This window comes from Centropristis striata, chromosome 12, assembly GCF_030273125.1.
Source record: "Centropristis striata isolate RG_2023a ecotype Rhode Island chromosome 12, C.striata_1.0, whole genome shotgun sequence".
In the NCBI taxonomy this organism is placed as follows: domain Eukaryota; kingdom Metazoa; phylum Chordata; class Actinopteri; order Perciformes; family Serranidae; genus Centropristis; species Centropristis striata.
The window spans coordinates 31581789-31605353 of NC_081528.1; the positions used below are offsets into that span (position 1 = coordinate 31581789).

Sequence of the window (23565 nt, forward strand, 5' to 3'; positions counted from 1 at the left end):
ATAAATGTGTTCTATGTGGTCCACTTGGTCTGTGGTATATCCCCCATAATTTTTCTTTACGGATAAATTGGTCTGGGTTCTTATGGGTTAAAATTGTACTTAAGTACAGCACTTTGAGTAAATTTATTCCACCACTGGTAACAGGACACACAGCTACGTCAGATATGTAAAGGCTTGATTATGCATTTTTAAAGCCATAACCAGCATCTCTGTGGTGTTACACCTTCGTCTGAGTGGCTGAACTTTGAACACTTGAGGAAGTGACAGAGGAAAGTCCACTGAACATCCCATCATCATATGGGTGAAACAGTTACTGTCACACGGTCATGACCAGACAGCAATAAATAATTAAATCTGGCTGTAACAGGTTTTAACCAAAACAATTCTGCAACAATGTGTGTACTGTTTTACTGTTAACACCCAGTCAAAAAAGCTTTAAAAGCCAAGTATGCAGCTTAAATAACTTGTTTTGGAGGAAGATGTCAATGAAGTCATGTTATTATGTTACGTAAAGTGTTATGAAGAAGCTAGAAATCAATTGCTTTTCATGTGAGAGTTTTATGAGAATTTTTCATATTATGTAACTATCTGTCACCAACAATTAGCAGTTCTTTTGAAGTGCTTGGTTTGGAAAAAGCAGAGCGACTCCCTGTTCAAATTACAGGAAATGTGCAGTGCACAACACTGCATTTACAGTATGGCACACAGCTAAAGTCTGACATTTGTCTCATCTGCTCTGACTTTTATGTTGAGATGATGAAAATGCTGACATTCAGAGGACACACAAGTTGTGTATGTCTCCATGAAAAGCAGTAAGACCAAATTATTCCCCTGCATGCGATCCCAACCACATTGAGGCAGAGCTCACTTATCCCAGCACAACCCCTGAATTTCCATCCAAAACAGATGTTCTTTTTTTTTTCGTTGCATAACGCTAGTAATCCAACACAAACTCTTCTCTTGGCTGCCTGGTTTCAAGCAAGCTCCAGTCTAAAGTGTAATTCCACACCTAAGGCTCTTCCCACACTTTTAATATTTAACTGTATTTAACAGGAGGTGATGTGGAATAACTGACGCCTCCACTCAGATATTCTGTGATTTTTGCCTTTTTAGAAAATCTGGCGGAAGCCAGAAATGAGTGTCTTTATTCGTTAACAAATGAATGAATGTGAACACGTCCGACACATCAGCTGGTGAGCTTTTAACGAGAGCTGAGATCAATGTTTAATTCTAGAGGGAGTAAAATATGTTGAACATTGGCTTCAGAACATCTCGGTTTGAAGTGTTGAAATGACGTGTTTATTGCCTCGTCCCTTTCTATTTTTACACACAGACGTGTTGTAAAGCGATGAGAATAGAACAACCAAGTCATGTACACCTTCATGCGTTTAAGGCAATAGAGCCTTAGAAACAAGTGGAGTTATATTGCAAAATCAGATAAAAGCCATTTTTTAAATTGAAAAATAACACCATTATTGATGGATAGATTTTTTCCTTAAATGCACAATGAAAATACATGAGGAAAATTTGAGTTTGAGATATCTTGCCGGGAAAAAATGGTGGTTCTCGACCATTTCAAATGGGAGGGCCGGACTGGGACTACAAATGTGATTTTTGATGTGCCAAATAAGCACACCAGAATATAAGTGCTGGATAATGTTCTGCTCCATTCTGCTAAATGGGGACCAAACAGTGTTTAGGCCTCTGTTTTGCTGTAAACCAATCACAATTATCTTTGACTGTGCCAGTGCTCAGGGCCCCTGCAAAATGTGCAAAATAAATACCGGAAGGGAAAGTAAATAACGTGTAAAAGATGCGACCAGTGGCAAGATTCTCTCAACTAGTAAAGTGGAGACTTGTAGACCTGTAGAACCCATTTTCATTCAGATATCTGAAGGTTAAAGGTCAAGTGTTCCCTTTTGAGAATGACAGTATGTTTTTTTACTTGCAAACATGCAGCCTGATCCACCAAGCCCCTGCCTTTCAACCACTGGAAACAACCAGACATCAGTTTGATTGATTTTCCTAAGACAGCACCAAAAAGAAATAACTTCGGAAATAAATCAAAACAGAGATGTTTGTTTCTGTAAATGAACTCTTCAACTCAACTTTGAGAGGTAACTAGAGAGAGAAAAAATGAACACACTGGCATTGCTGTCATGGCATTGGAAAAGAGACAAATATGTCCTTTTTTTCCTCATGGTGCTCCATTTTTGGACCATGACTGAGAAATTGGTTAATCGGTTTTCAATAAAAAGCCACATGCGCTAAAAGCGATTCTTGAACACACTGTTCCTAAAACCAAACCTAAAATAGAATGACAGAACAAGTGTTCAAACAAAATTGTAAATCAAGCCAAAACCCTAATTGTCTTCAGACTCCAGAGCCTGTGGCATGTGCATGCTAGCTCTGCAGCCAGATGAATATTTTCCACTGTGTTTGAGGCTGCGTTAGCCATTAGCATGATTAAACGGCAGTAGCACTTCCTGCAGGAGCTGACCCTGCAGCCTCTTTTCACTCAAGGTGCGAAGCTATCTGGTTCACAAGTACAAAGACTGACTTCAATTATCTTGTGCAAAAAAAGCCAATAAATGCCTGTCCTTCTGCTCTCTACTACATTAAGCAAGAGTCCTCTTCAGTCAATACTCTGCACGTCCTGTCTGCCACTAATTAAATGTAGAAAGCATTGCAGAGCAGCCCCATCGATCACAGAATCAGTTGTTTTGACACAAAACACCAAGAGGTATTGCAGTTTCGTGGGGAAAAGTGAGCAATGGGGAAGACACCACTGGTGCTATTCGATCATTGGTGGAGATTCTGGCCCGTCTGAGACTATGTGTTCTCAGAGATAGATGGATGTGAGCCTGGTCTACACACCAGGGAAGCCACAACATATCCAGTTACACACAGGACTGGCTGCCAATCTGTCTGAAGGGAAATGCTACGAGGACAAACTGTTTTTTCACTATGGCAAATTCCAATCCTCTGGCAACCAGATATTATTACTTCACTGCTATTAGTGGTCACACTGTTTTTGACTTTGGAAAAGAAAAGGTTTGTGATTTTCTTTTTGTGTATGTGTGTGTGTGTGTGTGTGTGTTTTTTTTCTTAAAAGTCTCAATGAGATGAGTCTAAGGGAGCCAACATGCTAAATTCAAAGTACATTTGTCTGAAGTGAGAGCCTCGTGGCTCACTGAAACATTGTGCTGCATTATACAAATCACATGCTGCTCATCACACAGACCTTGTAAACACAAACAAAGCTAAATAGAAATCAACATCATATATAAGCTGTTGTGATGGAGTGGCTCCAACTTCCAAGAGGTTAGGTTTGCTAACAAATAATGCAATGTTTGTTTACTTGGAGTTCAAATGATTTCGCAGAAATCCTCTCATTTCAGCTCCAGAAAATGAAATCATGTTGGGTGTTGTTGCAGCCGCCTCATCTGTCTTCTTGACTGGATTTATTTCCAGTGAATATTTCTTTCCATTGCATAGAAGCACACAGCCTTTAACACAACATAAGGGAAATATATTGTCTGGTATTTCCCTATTACTTCTCCTGCAGAAAAGTTCCAAGTGTAGGAACTATACCAAAATAGAAAATAAAATCCTTCATAAAACTGCTCACAAAGAAGTCTGTGGATTATCTTGAGTAACTGGGTCATGCTATCTGAAAAGCGGCATTGCTTTTGAGTTTTTCAATGGATTTCTTTGGTGCTTTGAGCAGCACAGGCAAAGTTTCATATAGTTCCATTATATTCAAGAGAGGACAGACATCTCTACAGCTAAAATTTCCAACATGTGACACCAAAACCACCTAGATTGATGAATAAGACTGTTAGTTAGAGGAAAATATGTATTTTTGAGTTTAGGTTCAACTATCCCTTAAAAAAGATACTATATTTGCATAATAGTGTAAAATCACAATGGTAAATCATGAATTTAAACATAAAACCCACACAGGCTGTGTGGGCGCAGTGAATAAACAAAACACAGAGTGTCAATGTATTGTATCATGTAAACATAAGGTTTATTGCAAATGTGCAGTCGTATCCAAACACCATAGTGAACAACTTTTTTCGAGGATACATTACAGCAACAATACCGTTATCTTTACAAAACACATAGGAACTTTAGCACTAGCTACAAACAAGACTTCTTCTCCCTGTGAACTTTTACACATGGTCCTGGTTTGCTCCACTTCTGTTGTGTGAAAAAAAGAAGGCAAAAAGTCTTTGGTAGCTAGAAAACAAACAACAGAGCTCAGTGTGGAAATGTGTTCCTCTCTTACTAAAAAGGACAGGCACTGTTGTCATGCCATCGTTTTCAAGTTGGCATCTGAGCAAGAAACAGACCAGATACTGGACGACGCTGCTAAAAAAAATCAGGAGTGCATCTGCAGCGACAAATGCTGGCTTCTGCTTGCTCACCATCTCTATATTTACCTCAGGACGTTTCAACTTTATGTACACTGTAGTTATCCTTTACTGTGAATAGCCAGGCAGACAAAATGGACAGATATGCCTGTCCCTCAAGATTACATAAAAAATCTTTTAAGACCACTGTACAATGCTCCTATTATACAAACGACTGATTTTTGTTCAGAATCAGAAACAAAAACAGAAGATAGCAGGATTAATTTCCCCCATAAGCAGCAAGCCCCGACTGCAGGCAATACAAGATTACATTTAATGAATCATGACAGTATACTGATCAGGCTGCTGCAGCTGTCCACCAACTCTAAAAGGCTACACTGCATTTACCGCCACCTCTGGTGCCTTAGCTTATCCTGTTGATTATTTTTGTTATGCTTAAATGTACATGAACACATGTGCAATACATTGTAGGTACAGGAAAAGTCCTCGTTGTGTGAAATGTGTGGCTGGGAGTCCTTGAAACTTGTTTATGACATCGGACAAATCCGCATGATGGGGCTCTTCTCGTTGAGACATGGAGGACCGTCTCCTCTGGGTGAGCGGGGACAGCAACCCTCCCCAACACTTTCCAAGTTAGCACCTGCAGGGCCAGCCCGATCAACACCCCGCGTCTCTCTTGAGCCAAGGGTGTTTGTTGGAAGGGTTCGGCTGGGCGGGGAAAGCCCCCCCGCCGTCTGAAAGCAAGCGCTCGTCAGTGTCTAGGCAGCCATCTCTCTATTCTTAGCGCTTTTGTCTACACAGAGAGACTACGACAGAGAGTTGGACGGTATCAGAGGACGGGCCTGACACCGCACCAGTCAGAGCGTCTTAAGTTCTGCTTTGTGCTTGTCAGTGTCAACAGTTCTTTTGTGTCCCTTCGATCATTTACAGCCCCGTTGCTTCACCTTCGCTATTACGAAGGCTGCACGGCAGCGGCGATTTTTGTAACGCTTACGTTCAAAATGGAGGTCCATTACTGTAAAGAGACAGTGGCTCTGCCCGCCCCAAGGCAGAGCCACTTATACAGCAGAGCCAGTGCTGAGGCTGCAGGGCAGGCGCTGCTGCTGCTGCTGCTGGTCTGGGGTCACCTGAGCGCTCAGATTGTCCAGAGGTAGCAGCGCGTCCGTCGGGATGCGAGACTGGAACTTCTCCATCTGCTCCGGACTGGCCAGGTTCTTTAGCAGGTAGTTCTCCCTCTCCAGCTGGTTGTTCTTCTCCGCCAGCTCCTTGATCTGCTCTTTGAGGATCTCCACCTCCTCACGCACCGCGTACATCAGGTGGTTCTTGACAAGATCCTGTCAGAAGAAAGAAGAGATGGATCAGTTTAGGTACAAAAACAAAACAAGATAAATGTTGATCTGCTCGGCTGCACTGCTGTGTACTAAAAAAATGATGAGGTTTGCTGTCAGAGTATCTCTTCTGCACCATTTTGTCTATTTGCTGGCATGGATCTCTTTAGAAATACAGTATACATGTTGCAACTTTGACTCAAGGGTGTATTTAAGAATTCTGTGCTACAAAAATGTTATCCGTTTCTATATTTTGGACTTCCTGCTATCATCTCAGACAGTTGTTTTCTACTTTCTCACATGAATAAAGCATGCAGTTGTATGTGGTGCCTTACATAACAGGGACTTCCTAGAGCATTCATAGAGAGAGGGCTGCTTTTGTGCAGAGTGCGTTGGTGAAACTGCATTTTGCGGAGGTCAGTGGGTTATAGCTGCTCTAAACTCTGCATTAATCAGTCTAATAATTAAGTACAATATCTAATCTGGGGATGTGGGATTTGTATGTAAAAACATGCCTGTACTGTAATGTGAACTTTTCTCATGTCTTTGTCTGGAGTTTGTGTTATCTGGGCTTACCATCGCCTGTTCGATCTTGTTGTCGATGGCCACAACGCTAGCACCTGAGGCACTGCAAGGGAGAAGAAAAAAAGCCATAAATTTACAGTTCAAAACCACAATGACTTCAACTAAATACTATTAGGAAAACAAACATGTTGCTGCTTCCTGACTTGACTTTTCTTTGCCAGTGAAACAGAAAGCTTACAAAACAGAAAGAAAAACTGTTTACCCTGCTGTTATCTCATTTATTCTTGTACGGTATAAAACAGCAGGGCAATTGCTCTGAGAGTAAGATTATAACTATCAGATGTTATGTAAGTTACAGAGTAACTAGCACAGAATGCATGAGGAAGTGGCCAACTGAGACAGTAAATAGCTCCACGCAGATTATCTGATCAAAGTCCAAATAAACAGCAGCAGAGACAAAGATAGCAGGGTAGACAGCAGTTTGGAGGCATTTTGTAAGTACAAATAGACATTGCACGCATGGCTATAACCGCTATTTGAAAATACATCAACTCGAGGCCTGCAGCAGGTTAATAATAGGCTAATGCTCCCATTTATAACTGAAATTATTAGCGTTATTAAATGATGTATTCCAATCATATTGCAGCTTTATCGGATATTTACCTGTTGTCAAGTTTGACCGATACAACATCTCCTCCGAGTAACGAGGAGAAGAACGAGATGGAGAAGTTATGCAACTGGTAGACAGCCACCTCCATTGGTGTTTTACCGAACATCTCCGTGCTCATGTTGAGTACCAGACTCGTTTGGATTACGCTTCTCGCCACGTTTGCGACTGGTTGGACACTTTCGTGTAAAATCCGGATCTGTTTTTAAGTTCTTTCGTAGCGATGCACTGAACTCGCTGCTGTTAAGCTGAGCGCACTGCTGTGTCGGTGTGTGTGAGCTTCGCTGGTTTGAACGAGCGACTGTCTGATGCTATTTCTGAAACCGGCTGCTATTTGAATGACTCGCCACCTGACGTCATATGACGCGCGCATACATTAGTCAAATGAGTTGGCGGGTCTGATTTTGTGGTGCCTTTCCGTGCCATGGGAAAAGTCAGTAGCAAGATAAATACACCCCACCTCCAGTTTTTTTGTAAAAATAAACCTCGAGGGGGGGATTTAAAAAATAAAAAAAGACTCACGACAAGTTTTTACAAAGCTGGCCTTAGTAGTGTTGCTGTTTTGTGAGACTTTGACTTTTAATCTTCTGTCAGGGGATTTCAACCCCCTCTGCTATTGTGCAAAAATAAATATTAGGTTAATTTACTAATTCCTGGGGCAATTACTGTATTGTAAAGATTGAATAACATTTATTGATAGTTCCGTTTTGTGATACTTTAACTTTTTTGAGATTTTCATTCAGAACATTTTTGTCTACATGCCACAAGAACAAAACATTTGCTTATGTAAGACTGTCTGCAGCTGTGCAAACACGTACACAGCTTATGAATATAAAATTGGAATAGTTCTATGTTGGGCTCTCTGAAAGTAATACATGCTTTTTGTTAGCATAACAGATTGTATTTTTTGTCATTTCTGGTTGTTGGTGTTTGGTTATTTTAGCAAGAGAAATGGATCTAATTAACAGACAATTAAAGACAAAACAACTTAGTATTTAGTCAACTAAAACAACACATTTGTTTCCTGTACTCTGCGATGTAAAGTACAAAATCGAAAATAAAGGCCATAAAATGAATTAAATTTTGGGTTGCATTGAATCTAACTATTGGTAAACAATCGTGATTGTAAAAAAAACGACTTTTAGAGAAGCATTTGAACGCAGCGTTACATATGCCCTGCCTCTGAACTTTTCCTCAGCCGCTGACTTCTGCAGTTAACCCACAGACCGAAATCTGTCCCCACTGTAACAAACAACAACATAACAACCACGTCAACATATATAATCACAGAAGGTCGGGATAAATATGTCAATCGTGGTGCTAATAAATAAAAACTCGATTTGGCCGCAGAAAGGTCGCGAGGATTGGTTGCATATGGTGTGCACGTGAATCAATGAGCTCTTTTTTAACAAGCGATTGCATGGTAGGCAGTGTTTTCTTGAAAAATGTCATCTTAAACTATTTATTGGTAGCTTAGACATGGCTTCATTTGTCAAAGCAAACTTGAATAAGTCCACAATGTCCTCGATTACTTCAACTGTAATGACAACAGGAACATGTTGTTTCCATCACGTTATTGTTGTTGTGTTTTTTTTTACAGTAGGCCATATGCTATAACGGAATGTCCTGCACCACCTGCACACATGCAGAGGTACTTTTCCACCCTCTCTCCCGGTAACTTTCCCCGGAGTTTATATCTGAACTCTATCGGCCTCTAGTGGTGAACATGTGGAATTGTCTACACCGACCAGTGGGGGACAATATTAATCACAAAGGCTCAGTTCCTGGACTCAGTGTTTACCATGGAATTTTCCATACACATTTCCTGCCTCCATAAATCAACAATTCCAGGTTGTTTTTCCTGCTCAGAAGACATACGGAAAATTCTCAAGGATAATTGACATCCAGCTATTCATTCATTCATACACTGGCTAATACTGTTTACATACCATACCATAACTACTTGTTTTTCAGTTCAGTTTTATAACACTGTAGTTCACCCTATTGTGTGGACTAAAAAACAAAGCATTCAAGTATATTTTAGGGCAACAAAGGATGTAATCCATGTGTGTATTACCCATATATTTATTATGAATATCCACTAATCTTACAGGGCATATAAGAATCAGCCCAGCTCCAAACCTGCAGCTCTGTTCTCTGGTGAATGCCCTCTTGCACTTGACACTTCACACACTTTTGACCTTGCACGTTACAACATGTGACGCAACTGTTGTACTAAGCATCCTGCAAAGTGCAATAAACAATTTCTGCTAGCAGCCGACCACAAAAGACACAGGGAATAAAACGCTCCTGCTGTTATCTGTTGTCTTGCTTTTCACAGTATTTTCCACTGAGTACTGGCAGGTTGTATTGAGCAATAGACTTTGTTTTTAGTGAGGCGTCCATGCAGGTTTTAATAGCTTTATTGTAATTGTTCAGCTCCTCTCTGCTGTCAAATTGTGTCCCCTTTTGTTGTTTTGCTGTACAATTATCTGATCTAATACTGATAATAAGCCAATTACATTTCTATTAGACAACCTCTGTTGCGAAATAATTTCTCTTCGAAAGCTCCAACGCCATGCAGAACATCACCAGCTAGTCAAAGTAACATTTAGAAAAATACTCTGCTGAGTTGGGTGGATGCAATTAAATTTGCTCCTTGTATATCCAATGAAATCCCTATATACAGCCATGCAAATTTCCTAAAAGATCACACAGCGCAGGAAAAGAAAACTGGCATTTTAAATCATAACAAATGACTCCAAGCACTCAACTTTCTGATCTCTGCATAGAAAACTAAGGTCTGCCCCGTCTTTTGGAGAAAAAGGAGTTCTGTTATGTAACTAAATAATTAGAGTGGAAAGGCTGACTTTTGGTAGGCCTAACAAGGCTAAGCAGAAAGCACATTGACTGGGTATTAGGGCCCATAGTGCCTGTCGTCTCAGATTTCGTGCTGTGACAGTACAGCTGCCAGGTTTAATATCAGGCCCTGCTCTGAGGGGCTGGTGAATTACCTTGCCCCGCTGTGAGAGACCCATTTAGTAGGGGGGACGCGCACCGACTGCCTGTGGCTCTGCTGAGATGCGCAGATAGAAATTGCAGACAGTGGGGAGCCTTCCTGCAATGTTTAAGTCAAATATACCTGATGAGCCACATGCAGAAAGATAACAACAGTGAAAACTAGAATGCTCATCGCACTTCCTGTTTATTTACAGTGTATTAACCGCTCAAATCTTATCAAGTGAAACATTTACACACAACATAAGCAATTGTAGTGTAAATTGTATCTGCATGTTTCTAAACAGGTAAAATGAAGCCATTCGTATTTCTGTCGAACTCTCACTGCCTGACCATGTTTGGCGCTTGCCAAATCCAGTGAGTCACTCCACAGCTAGGCGATGGGCCACAGTTTCCATCAGATGTCCCTTCTGCAAGAGCCAACCGTGTTATATAATACTGTGATTCATCTTCACCAATGGGTGAGGAAGAATGAGCCCGAGACAAGGCGCCAACACCAGCGTTTTTGTTATGAGCTGCATTTTTGCATTTATTCATGATCACAATGCTGCCCAATGAGAAACACCAGTGGTCAAATCCACAGAGGAAACTAAACAGTTTCAGTTTGAGAGCACTTCTTGGTCAAATGGATGCCTTTCTTTTCTTTTCATTGCATGTGTCCCATCTGCACTCTCATAATTAGGAATGCATGGCGTGTTTGAGAGTGTGGCCTGAGAACACACAGCCCTGCCATAGGCTGCAGCCAGAGGCTGTCTCAGAGGAAGCTGTCAGTGTGGGCAACAGGAGCGGTTACAACCAATGAATACTGAACATGATACATACACCAGGACACCCAGAGGCAGTCATTATTATCACATCACCTATAAGTCTCCTGAGCCATGAATAGAAACGAGGCACATGGCCTTGCTCTTGCTCATGAGGGTTTTCAATAAATTTAACAGCCTGTCAATTTCTGCCCTTGGATTGCATGTAATATAACTCTATGTGATGGTTTGTATCAAACATGCAGTACATGCGTGACATGATGACATGGCTGACATGGTTATCCAACAGAGATAGAGAGATCACTTTCTGCCTGCTGGCAATGCTGCAGCCAACAATTAGTGTAAATTCAAAAGATGACCTTCAGCAGCAGGATCAGCGAAATGAAGATGTGTTACAGTGCCACAGCATCTCATTAAAGATCGACTGTACAGGATGATCCTAAAAAAATACATAGATTTGAGAATCCCTCTCAATTATCATGTATGGACCACAGGAAGTGTGTGGTGGTGGCTGTATCTGCAGAGACCCTGTTCTCTGCCTGTATTTGCTCTTTTCTTTTCATTTTGCTGTGTTCAGGGTGTTTTGGGGCATCACCCTTTTGGAGTAGAAAGTGTTGAAAAGCGCAAACAGTGATGAAAAAATGCAAATAAAGTGAGGCGAACGGCAAGCAGACAAGGCATCTGAATCTGGGGTTTGTTTTCTTGTTCCTTGAGGCGGTGGTAAACAACAATCCCTGCATAGTATGCATTTAAGCACAGCTGATATAGAGAATACGTTGCAGCATCAAGACTGTCTTCTCTACTAAGTGCCCCAATGTTCAAAAACAACAAAGCAGAAAGGCTCTCCTGGATACCTCCTTCATAGATCAAACATGGTAAAGTGCCCCTTAGGGTGCCCTTCCTGTAGAGAAAAAGACACTGGCCTACATGCTAGAAAACTTTCTATGCATTGATGCTCCATCACAAGCAGCTGGTGCCCTTTTTTATTTGTTTCACCCGTTCCCCTCAGAGAGTCTGAGTCCGCCACTGGTTCCCACTGCTGCCATTCAAGCCATTTCATGACAAATACTGCATCCACAACTCTATATCATTTCAACACTGACACGTACCATCCATCTTCTCCTGAACTGTCTTTCCCGTGCACATCTGTTACTGACAGACATCAACTGTCATGCCAGATCACACACAAGACCAAGTCCCCAACTTACCGCCGATCTGGCCTCTTGAACAGACTCGGTGAGTAAGGGGGCGAGTAGCTCATAGCTCTCTCAGGATAGCTGAAGTGCTGGTAGTGGCAGCAGAACCTGTGGGACGGTTCGGCCAGGCGGAGGGCGCACAACGTCCTGGGAGAGGGTGGCATGGCCCCAGCGGGAGGAACTTCAGTGGGACGTGTGTGAGAGTGTCCCATCTTAGAGTCCAAATGAAGGCGCCGTTCAAGAGGCAGGAGCCGTTTGACTGTTTGCTCACTGCTCTGCTGTTGTTTGTTCTCAACAACTGTGTTCTCACAGCACAAAGAGACAATTGAGCGCTGGCTGATACCTTCTGGATATGCACCATAACTGTGAGTGCCATGCTCCGACTGGTACTCGTATGATGTCTCCAGTCCAGTGGAACACAATGGCCTCAGAGTCACAATGAAAATGACAGATTTCTGAAAAGACGCCAGCTGTTTCATCTCTACACTGCTGGCGTTTCTATATCAGCCAGACAAAGCAAAACATCTTTCTCTACCTGAACAATCACCATACCTATCTGCATAGCTCACTCAATCAGTGGTAATAAAACACATAGTAAGGCCATTGTTCCATATAATGACCTTAGCTTGCCCCAGATTTTCCAGGACACTAAAGGGAGCCAAATTAGAGCAAACAGCAAAATGTGTCCTTACTTATACAGCGAGTATAGAGATAATCAGTTACACAACTTGTCAAAATGTGTATGTGAAATCAAGCTGAGGCAGATGAATTATCTCAGTGTTGTTTTATGTAACATTTCACATTGCGTGTGTGGCATTCACAATCCCCTAAACACTTCTAAACTCTGATTAAGTGGGTTTGTCAGTTTCAGTAACCCTCCTTTGTCATGAGGGGTGTAATTAATCTGCTAATGTTTGGAGAGCTATTGCTGCTGGTAAAGTTGTAACAGCAAAAGTAAGCCGCTGCCGCCATGATTAATTACAAGCTGCTTTCAAGTCTGACAGTTCATCATAAACGTCTCACACCTCTGTCTGCATTTAATCCACCTTTTTGGCATATAGAGAGTTTTTGATATTTGATATTGTGTACGGAATGTGATGCGTGTGGTGTTACATGACAGACAGTTGTGTAAAACCGGTTTCTGCATGTTTGGAACATTTGCAAATGTATTTATTCGTTACTAGATATGATTACATTTATTTATTATGTTATACATTAAAAGACAAGAGTAAAACAAACTGATTAATACCACACACCCTATGAGTCAACAAAAGGTCACCTATATCTCCCCGTAGCAGTGGAATTTCAGGTTCACTCAGTTCAGTTTCTAACAATCACTGATCACAATCAGTATTCAAGGTTATTTACCGAGGACAGCAGTTCACCTGCCTGTGAATGGGTTCGCACAGCAGCATCAGCAGGGAATGGATGGCTCGACTGGGCATGTTTACACCCATCGTGTCAGAAGCAATTCATTTAAAACTGAGAACATTTAATCCTTTTGTATTCAGCTTAGTCATTCACACATAGGTGGGTGGTTCTCCTTTTCTCTTTCTTTTCTTCCTCATCTCCAGTTACTTGGTGTCACATTGCTAAAAACCTGAAAATACATTGGTAACACTTTCTATGAAGGTCACAACTATCGTACATTATGAAGGCATTTATACTCATTTATGTGTCTTGATGACAAATAAACACATATAAAATGATTTAGCTTATTATAGCTTTCATTGTACAGGACAGGTGCAGCTCAATAAATTAGAATATCATGGGAAATTCCATTTCCAATATTTTAAGTCAAACAGCCCCAACCAAGAACTGAGTGCATATAGATGGACATACTTTTCAATGGCCAACATTTCCATATTAAACATACTTTTTAAAATTTTTATAAATTTTGTAATACTAGATTTTTGAATGCCTTCAAAATGGAACATAAATGTCTTCAGGCAAAGTGCTACTAAGTCACTAATTCTTATTAATCTTATCTGTAAATATCCAAAAGTATACATGTATTTTTTTGCCTACAGCAAGACATTGAGCTAATAAAAACAATGGGTGACCTCACAGATACTGTATGTCTCTTTACGGTCTACTGTAAACCATAAGGAGTTTCTTGTTTTCGTGTCTCTGCCTCACAAGTGGTGCCATGTAATTACAGGTCGCCAAGCAATTATCTTCTCACACGTATGACCAATACTGTCTGTACATGCACGCACACACACACATTCAGGGGAACAGCATGAGTGACTGACAAGGCCACTCATTGATTATCATGTGGCGGTTGGTAACAACATTATATTTCCCTGAATCTCTGAAGAAAGGGAGCAGATGGATGAAGACCAAAGCAAAAAATAAATGTGACTTTCACTGTCATATTATTTCATAATGCAATGATGTCAAGCATCCTGTTTGGGCCTGATTATATGTCATAAACTCAGCATTACTATGAGTCTGTGCTGCTGTGTTGAGGATTTTGACTAAATGTTGGTTATAGGCGCCAAAGGACCAACTATTTAATAGGCTGTACTTAGCTAGAGAAGGGTTTTAATTATGATTTGTGTGGTAGGAAACATCGGAACATTTCTTCCCCTGGATTTCCCCAAAGGCTGGTACACAATCAGACGACGCCACAAACAGGTGTGTGTGTGTGTGTGTGTTAGTATTTTTCAGTATCTGTGAGGAACTGTAGTCCCTTGATAGAGGATCTCCCGTGCTGTGTATTAGTATCTGCCTGTGTGACATGCTAAATTTTGTTCATTACCACCAAGACAAGACAGATAGTCACTGCTCCTCACTTTCCCCGATTCAATTCTTCGAGACGACACAGAGGACCACTTTAACGCTTAATTTCGACTTAATTTCACTTCATACAAAGTGATAATAACTTCATTTACAGTGGCCTTCACTGAAACTAATAGCAGTTTACAGCAGGACAAGCAATACTCCAGCTAATGGCGCTGTGTGCAGTATATTGCAGTTAACAAGCTCTGGGACTTGGCAGCATCTGGCACCGGGCTGTGATTCAGCAGAAGTCCGACAGCTCGCGGCCATAATGTAAAGATTTACCTTGTGCTATAACGGAGGAGAAAGTCCTGGCTAAATTTACTGTGAAAACACAGAAATAGAGCCAAGACCCAGAGGAGTGTGTTAAGGGGGTATGTTGTGTACAGTAGGTGAACCCCCCGTAAGGTCACATTCATCCCCCAATACAACACCCCCTGAAATAAAGATATTACAATGTTCGAGCTCATCGCCCATAGGATTCCCATCTGTGTTTTAGTGCAAACATGTACACACACAAGATTGTTTGCTTTGGAAGATAAGGGATTAAACTCTCAGGATGCAGTTAAGTGCTCTCACTAATGGCTCCGCGGATGTTCTACAAAAGGTCAGAGGTCGTGGACGCAATTGGCCATGGAGTGTTAAACAGCAGTGGACTTTGTTATTAGCTATGTCAAAGCTCTTTTACTCAGTACGGGTCGCCTAGTTTACCACAAAGTTTTGTGAGAAAGCTGCCCTATTGCTCATTATCATATTTTGTCGGGTGTGATCACATACAAGCCAATAGAATCTATTACTAATCTTAAATATCTATTAAAACGTGTTGTGTTTACTTAACATAGAAAGCATGAAAAGTGATTCTCAAAAGGCTGATCCAAGATGGCTGCCACTCTGCATGCCACCTGTGATAAATACACTGTTGCCTGGATCACATCTCTGAACAAAAGGTTACAGAGTTCAGTGCCATCTGTCTATATTCATCTGCCTATGTTACTTTAGTGTACTGTGCGGCTCAGCTGCCGTGGCTGGTTGTATCTATGTCTAATCTGAGTCCCTTCAGCCCTGGTATCCCACTAATGGGAACATACTGCTCTGAAAATCAATCATAAGACTGTCATGACGGTGAGAAATGTAAATCTACTGTATATGCTGTGATTAATACACATAGATTCACCCCGAGGCGAAGCAATGTGTTATACCACGTTATCAGCTCCATGTTGGCAGGTTTTATTTTATTCGCATACTGTGTCATCTGTTAAACTACAATCTGCTACAATTTGAACATCAATAAGTCATTGCTAAAATGTTTTTGGCACTATATGTTCATCATAAGCAAAAAAGGATATCACTAAGTAGGTTGGCAGCATCTGTGCTGCACGTAAATATACGTGCTAATGAAGTATGAGCATCTTTATTTGGCGGCATCTGTGCTATAAGTGAATAGATCTGTTAAATGATGGGACTTTTTTATAGCCCTACCACTTAATGGCTTTACAACACAGTACAGTGAAATGGCCAGCAAAAGTTTTTCAAGACTGCAAAGGACAGAGAAACTCAAAGACGTGAGAAAAACTGACTTTGAGCAAGACAATGATGTGAGGGATTACAAGGAGTAACAGTATATCTTCATGACCATGGGCAGGCTATGAGACAATGGCTCCCTGGGAACAGATTTACAAAAGAAGACAGCTTTTACAGCATTTTAGAGCTGTTTAGCTTCTTTTTTTTGTTATTGTTTTGTGTGTCTTTGTAGTTGTTTTGCACCTCTCTGTGGTGTTGTGTCTTTTCATAGTTGCTTTGTCTCTTATAATCACATTGTGTGTCTTTGTGGAGTTTTTATTTTTTTATTTATCCCTTATCATAGTGTTGTCAGTGTCTTTGCAGCTGTTTTGCTTTATAGTTGTTTTGGTCTCTTTATTGTCTTTTTGTGTGTGTCTTTTTTGTCATTTTGAGTCTCTTCCTGCTTGTTACGTATACCTTTGAGTGATATTTTGTAGTTGAGGAGAGAGATGAGCCCTGAGACTAATTCAGAAATTCATGCATGCTCATGGCACAAAATTAGTAATTCTGGGGATTCCTTCATCCTAGAAACAACTGATAAGAACACACAGTGCAGTCTTTGGTTTAAGTTAAACAGATAAAATAAACAGGATGAAATAAAAACCCACGTATAAAATCCTTATTCCTTCTTTCTTTTCTTGCCTTTTTCCTTCTTCTTTACCGCCTTCTTTTCTTCAAACCTCCCCCTCAAACTTTCCCACTATCCATCTCCCCACTTTCCCCATCTTTTCCCAGCCTTGTGTCCGGTTGAGCTTGCAGCTGTGTGACCCAAGTCACCAGCAACTGGGACAACACGGGGCCCTCGATGAGCCGTCCCCTGATGTGTGTTTGTGTGCTTGCTCGTGTTTTTTTGTTATGCCCATGCGTGTGTCAATGCGTGCGGTTCGCCACACGCTTGCATACGTGCATGCTCGTGCACGTCCGGCCTTGTCAGCACAGTCTGGATTTAACTGGATGATAGGCACCCTGCTAACCATCGCTGTCAGTGTCATCTAAACACAGAGTCGTTCCCACAGACTCCAGCAGGCTCCTCCGCTGAGCATTAAAACTAATCCTTTGTCACCTGCGAGATGATGATGGAGCAACCACTAATTTCCCACGGATAATTTGAGACAAGTCATTGGCGGTCATTGCTGAGGGAAAGTGCCTTAACAGCTTAAACAGCGAGACAAATTAGCATTAAGTATTCCTTTATGTGGCAAGACATTAAAAAGAAGACAAACTGCAGATATTTGGACTTTATAGTATAATATCATCCATAAAATAACATAAAATCACAAACTAAGAATTGGGGTAACACTTTACAATAACCAACTAAGTAGTGTTTATAGATGGTTTATAAACCAATTATTAACTATTTACAAAGTGCTATACATATTTAATCGTTAAATGTTTTTAAACCAATTTCTTAAAGGTAGATGAATCATTTCAAAATCATTAACATACCTAATATGGTGTTAAAATGTTATAATGAGTGCAACTAAAACTATTAATAAACTATTAATTATAATTTAAATGTTTGTTAATGGTAAAGACACTATAAACTTACATTATTATACCTTCTATTAGCCATTTTAAATGATTTAGTTAGTTAAACATTAATACAATTATGTATTTACTGTTCTAAATGGTCTAAATATGGTTTATAAAAGATGATTAAACATTAATAAACTATCTGTTTACCATTTATAAATGATGGTTATTGTAAAGTGTTACCAGAATTGGAAGTGTCAGAGGCCATTCTTACCTCCACCTGCAAAATGTCACTCAAAGAGACGCTTACCTAACAGGAGGAGACTCAAAATGACCACAAAGAAACATAAAATAAACACCAAGGGGACACAAAGAGACCCCAAAGAGGATTAAACGATTATGAAGACAATGACAGAGACTCAAATGACTCAAATTTACACAAAACCACGAAGAGAAGTGTAACGACCACAAAAATACACAAAACAACAACAAAAACAGGCTAAACAACTATAAAGTCCGTCTCTCTTGCTCCTATGTAGGAATGCTGCATGTCTTTGCCCAGGGGCCCATTGTCTCATGATGCACCCATGGCACCCAAAGCTTTACACTGATGAATCATGCTGATGAAATGTTGTCACCGACAAAAAGAATCAATTTAAATTACTTTAAATATGTCACTCCTAATAGAGTCCCTTGCAAAATCCCCATAAAGCTACTTATGTTTATGACCTCCAAGTCAGAGACGGCAGTGAACATGGCTGCGTTTCTAACAAGTTACTCATTTTAGCCTGAGGAGGTATCATCAGCCTGCCCTACACTGATCTCCACAAGCCAAACAAATGATATTATTCTCCCTCAACAAGACCACAGGAATGACTCAGATCATGATTCAATCAGCTTTCCGATTTGCACACAGCATGCTCTGACTCAAGCAAGAAAGCTGTAAATCTTAAACTATGATGGTTGAATAACAATCGATCTACTGCTTATACTGTATATGCACTGTACTGCAACTCCTTTGCAAGCTGTAGCATTGCAGGTTATCGTGAAGTTAACTTCATGTGCGCTGGGGTCTGCTGGAAAGAGTTTGATATCTGACCTCGGTCTTTTTTAGGAGTCATAAATCCGCACCAGTGTTGAGGCTTATATGTTGAAAGATCAGCTCTCATGAACATGTAATGTTATATGAGCATGAGTAAGTTAATGTATGAGGTGTTTGTGTGTGTGTGTGTGTGTGTGTGTGTGTGTGTGTAGTATTTCCTGATTTGATTTTTTGAGGCTGTTTTAATTGTGTGCGCCAATCTACCTTTCGGTCTTCTGTTAAGACTATTGGTTCTCTTCTCTATAGAAAGAGAGAAGGGGGAAAATGCACATACAGGGAACGGGAGCTGCAAGGATTTAGAGGCTATCGCTAGTGCTAGCTAGCTAGCTGTAAGCAAGGGGCAGGTATAACCCCCTTCTGAAAACTGTTAAAGAGTGAAAGTTCTAAGACTCTGAATGCACCATGGCAGCAACCTGTCAATCATGAGGTAGCCCCGCCTTCAAGCATATCCTGCTATATTGTGTATTTTAGTTTAAATGGGACTATAATTTACAAAATGTTCTTTTGAGGTAGACTTAAACTCATTAGTTCAAATGTTTACTGATGCAATAAATGGAATGAGAAGTAGGGCCATTTTTCTGATTGACTTTCATCCAATATCTGACTCTCCTTCCACCAGTGGATCCCCCAACCCCCTGTTGGCCTTTAAAAAAATGTTCAAGTGCACTTTTACATAGGCTTCACTTCTCAGGCCCCCAGGGTTGCTGCCGGTTTAACTCCCTACAAAAGAAACAATACTTTCAAAGGGTAACATTAGTTTGATATGTTGAATAAATTGCCTGTACACCATCTATAGGCACACATACAGGACACTTAACGGAACAGAAAAAGCATGTGGAGTGGACCACTTCTCCTCTGTACTGAATGTTCTTTCTCTTGATCTTAGCGTTCACTCCAGGGTTCTTCTCTCTATTTATGCTTTAACTTGGGGCAACGCTATTGAAAAGCTGGATTGATTGCTACAGGCATAGCATCTGTGCAGTCCGACATCAAGCTATGCTGTGTTCATATGTAAATATGCACATAAATTTCACTGAGCTACACTGTTGTATTAAACCCACTCACAGGCCACTTTTACTTTCTCTCAAAGGGAAACCTGATATAACTCAAAGTGCAGCTGTGAAGAAGTGCAACTGGGAACTCATGTATATTCAGCACCTCGTATAATTCTCCTTTCTAAATAGCATCACAAATTAAAACCATTCAACTTTGAGGTCTGAAAAACCACAGGGGCAATAGGTCTGTGCAGTGGTACAGTGTGGCTTGCATGCAAAGAGAGAGAAGGGCTGAAGCCTGAGAGCACACGGTGTACGCAATGTTTCCTCAGCCTGTGTGCGTGGTGAGGATCCCCTACAGTCAGAGGACAGGCAGAAACAGACGAGGACAGGGCCAGATGTGTGGGCCCCATTCTACTCCAGTCTTAAAAGGTCGGTAGGTAAATATGTGTGGGGTTTAATAGAAGCTTCAAGAAACGTTAATGAGAAATTGCATTTATAAGGCAGCCACATCTCCTTTAGGAGAGAGACTAAAATGTATATCCAGATGTTGGCCACCCGCATGGAGACTGTAAAACTCATATGTTTAGGCTATAAACAGACTTATTACATCACCGTTCTCACTGGTAAATTCTGGAAAGTTAATGGGGACTTATTAGTGTTAATTACAATGCACTTTAAGAAGAAAAAGTAATTGCAGCCTTGAGGATGCTTTATCTGTTTTGTTAGACCCCTGATAAAGTCTTAATCGGTTTAAGTATTTAAAGTATTAAATGCTTGGATAATGTAATAGCATCGCATCACATTACATAATATCACAGAGTGTGTATGTTAACTGATGTCAAAATGATTATACATGGTTGCCCATGAATTTGGAATAATTTTGTTTTCAGACACAATAATTTTGGAAGAGGTATAAACTTCATCTGTCAAGAATAAATCACACTATCACAATCGTTTCATGGAAAGAGGTAAAAAAACATTTTATTCCCACTTCATGGGCAACCTTGTAGTTTAAAAAAAACAAAAACAATTATTAATGTTATTATGTATGTATGTACACACTCACTTGTGGGTTTATGAATGATGTCTAAAAGTCATAAAAGTGTCATGATAAATCTTTTTTAATTTATAGTGTTCAGTAAAATAATTAAATCATGCCTATCTGACATGCTTTATTAGTGTGGACAACCGTGTATGTATCTATAATTTATTTTTATAAATGTGTAACACTGCATGGCTGTCCATCACTCAGATTACGTTTTATCCGCACATCTGCCCTCGATCTGCAGTTTTATGCATAGCTGAAAAAACATCTGTAATTGATGATATGCAGTTACACAACACAGTATGGGTCTCCGTATCAGTGGTATGTAACAGTATATATGTCACAGCACAGACAGTTTACGTAAGTCAGATTCTACTGTGGGGATGCCTACATGGCTACTGATTAACTAAGAATCATTCACTTGTCTCCTCTGGACTGTGCAGAGTTTATCATGTCAGTGGTACTGTGTCCTTGTTATAATTGATTGCTTCATTACGTCAAAGTTATATGGAATGTCCTACATATATACGTATATTTTAATCGATTTGGCAAATGTAGCTGTAGCACCAAAAACAGGAAGCTAATATTGGTTAAACCTGCTGTTATGTTGGGGGTCAAATTGACCCATTTCAAAGTTAAAAAATCAGAAGAAAAAAAATGTATATGTAGTTAAAAGTATTTTTTCGGGATGAAACTTCTTCTGCTTGGTTTAAAAAGTGTAATTAACATATTAAATGAAAATGCACATCTGTAAAGTGCGAGAATGCAGGTGGTATGACTTTTTTGTTATTTGTAATTTTGTAATCTAAGAAAAAATGTTAAATGTAAAATTAAATTAAATTAAAAAAAATCATCTTTCCAATGTACATTAAAAAAAAAGTTTTAATGTGATTTTTTTTATGAAAAAGAAGAATTATCCCCATTGAAGCGTGATCTCTGAGTGGTAAAGAACACCACTGCACTAAACATTGACTGAGATGGTTAGTAATGGACTTAATCATTACTCTGGATAATTAAACATGCCCTGGATCAAGCTGACCCACGAACATTATTGCTGTTCCTGAGAAATGAACATAACAGGAGGGTATTAGTAGTATGAGTCAGGTTCTCTCTACTTTCTCAAGGGAATAAAAATGTTCCACATCTCAAATTCCAACTGTTTTGCTTTTGCATTTCACTGATACAATTTCAGCAGGATTTAACACACGAGCACTAATTCAGGATATTACTCAGTCAGGGGAAGGATCAGCATCAAAAGCGGCTACGTGATCCAAATAAACTGGGAACACAGTGATATCCAGCACGGTGCTGAGCTGAGAGGTTGTTTGGGAGTTTACAGGAACCCCAGCCTATCCTGCCTTCAAAAAGCCAAAAAGCCTGGCCCTCACACAAAGACGCACATCTAATAAGCTTCACTGATTGGCCAATTGAAGTTGTTTTTTTCTCCTTCTTTTCTTGGTCATGCTCCATTTGTAGACGTGCAGCAGAGTTGAGGAGAGGGGAACAGATAGGAAGTTGACTTCAGGGCATTTGGTGACATTGTGGAAGTCAGAAAGTCAGACAAAGGGGACTCACATACACACAGACAACAAAATAACTAAATAAACTAAACACTACAGTACCACAACAAATTGCATTCATTTAGTTGGGAGATGCCCCTTCCATCAGTGTGGTTTTAAGGCTACTTGAGGCTTATTGCGACAAATGAAATGAGCAGAGCTTGTGTTCTTCTAATGGGATTCTCCTTGAAGACACTTCTCAGCAACAACTCACTGAGCACGCTGCTTTGTAATAGATGCAAATGTTTGAACTGTATGTTTGTTGCGCTGTAACTGCTGAATAATCACACTAATGGTGTCACTACTTTGCAATTTGCAAAAGCAAAGTGGTTTTGAGTAGTTGTTGTGAGGTTGTCTCACAGGGAAATTGTATTTGTTGCTTTATATAAACACATACCTGCAAGGGATTGCCCACTGCCAAAAAGCTGAAAGCCTGCACATAGTGACACGTTTAAATTCCACAAATCAAACATTATCTTTAAATTTGAGGACAAGTTAAGGTTCAAGTTCTCTTCTTAGACACAAACAGGAAATACTTCCACTTGAAGTGACTCTTGAACTTGGAGCTCACAAGACAAACTGTCTTTTGTAGATGTCATTTTCCTGGTCTCGAAGCTGCACAGAAGAGCGAGTAAACACGATCTGCCATCCCAGTCATTGTATAAACAATGTGAGCTAAATTGGCGTCTCTCCTGCGTGTACCCAAGAGGTCCAAAGTTCAATTATAAAACCACCGAACACTCCAGTATCTGTTTTGCACGCACGCACCACACAGGTACACAATCGCACTACCATGCAAGTAAAGGTGTGCACTGAAGCATGGCAATACAAAGGCGACAGATTTACATCATGCATGCATGCAAAAAGCACAAATGTGCACCAAGACACGTAGACACAGATTGAAATGGACATGCATTTGATATATAAACAAAATTAAAGGTCATAGACATGTGCAGATAAAGCACACATACAAATGCATACAAGCAAGCACGCACAAGTAGGACACTGTGTTTTTGTCTCTGTCTGGACGTGTAGATTTACAGCATTTGGCAGGCGGCCGCTCACATTCTTAACACACTCAAACAGAGAGATTCTTTACCAGCTTGACACCTTTTGTAGGACTGAGGTCTTTTTACGCTGGATTAAATACACTTTAGAAAGAAACGT

At 40.3% G+C, this 23565-nt stretch overlaps 1 protein-coding gene across 3 annotated transcripts in view; it reads right to left on the reverse strand.

The window, feature by feature from the left end:
* Positions 1-4135: 4135 nt before the first annotated feature.
* Positions 4136-23565, reverse strand: part of tsc22d3 (TSC22 domain family, member 3) — a 41469-nt gene continuing 22039 nt past the window's right edge. The window contains exons 1-3 of one of the 3 annotated variants that reach the window (XM_059345608.1): positions 11890-13449; positions 6284-6335; positions 4136-5713 (exon numbers count right to left, since the gene is read on the reverse strand). In XM_059345608.1, coding sequence (XP_059201591.1) covers positions 5438-5713; positions 6284-6335; positions 11890-12356 — 795 coding nt within the window. In that variant the 5' untranslated portion in view covers positions 12357-13449 and the 3' untranslated portion in view covers positions 4136-5437. Of the gene's footprint in view, positions 5714-6283; positions 6336-6895; positions 9058-11889; positions 13450-23565 lie in introns of those variants that run through there. The other 2 variants (XM_059345610.1, XM_059345609.1) reach the window with 2 other exon arrangements.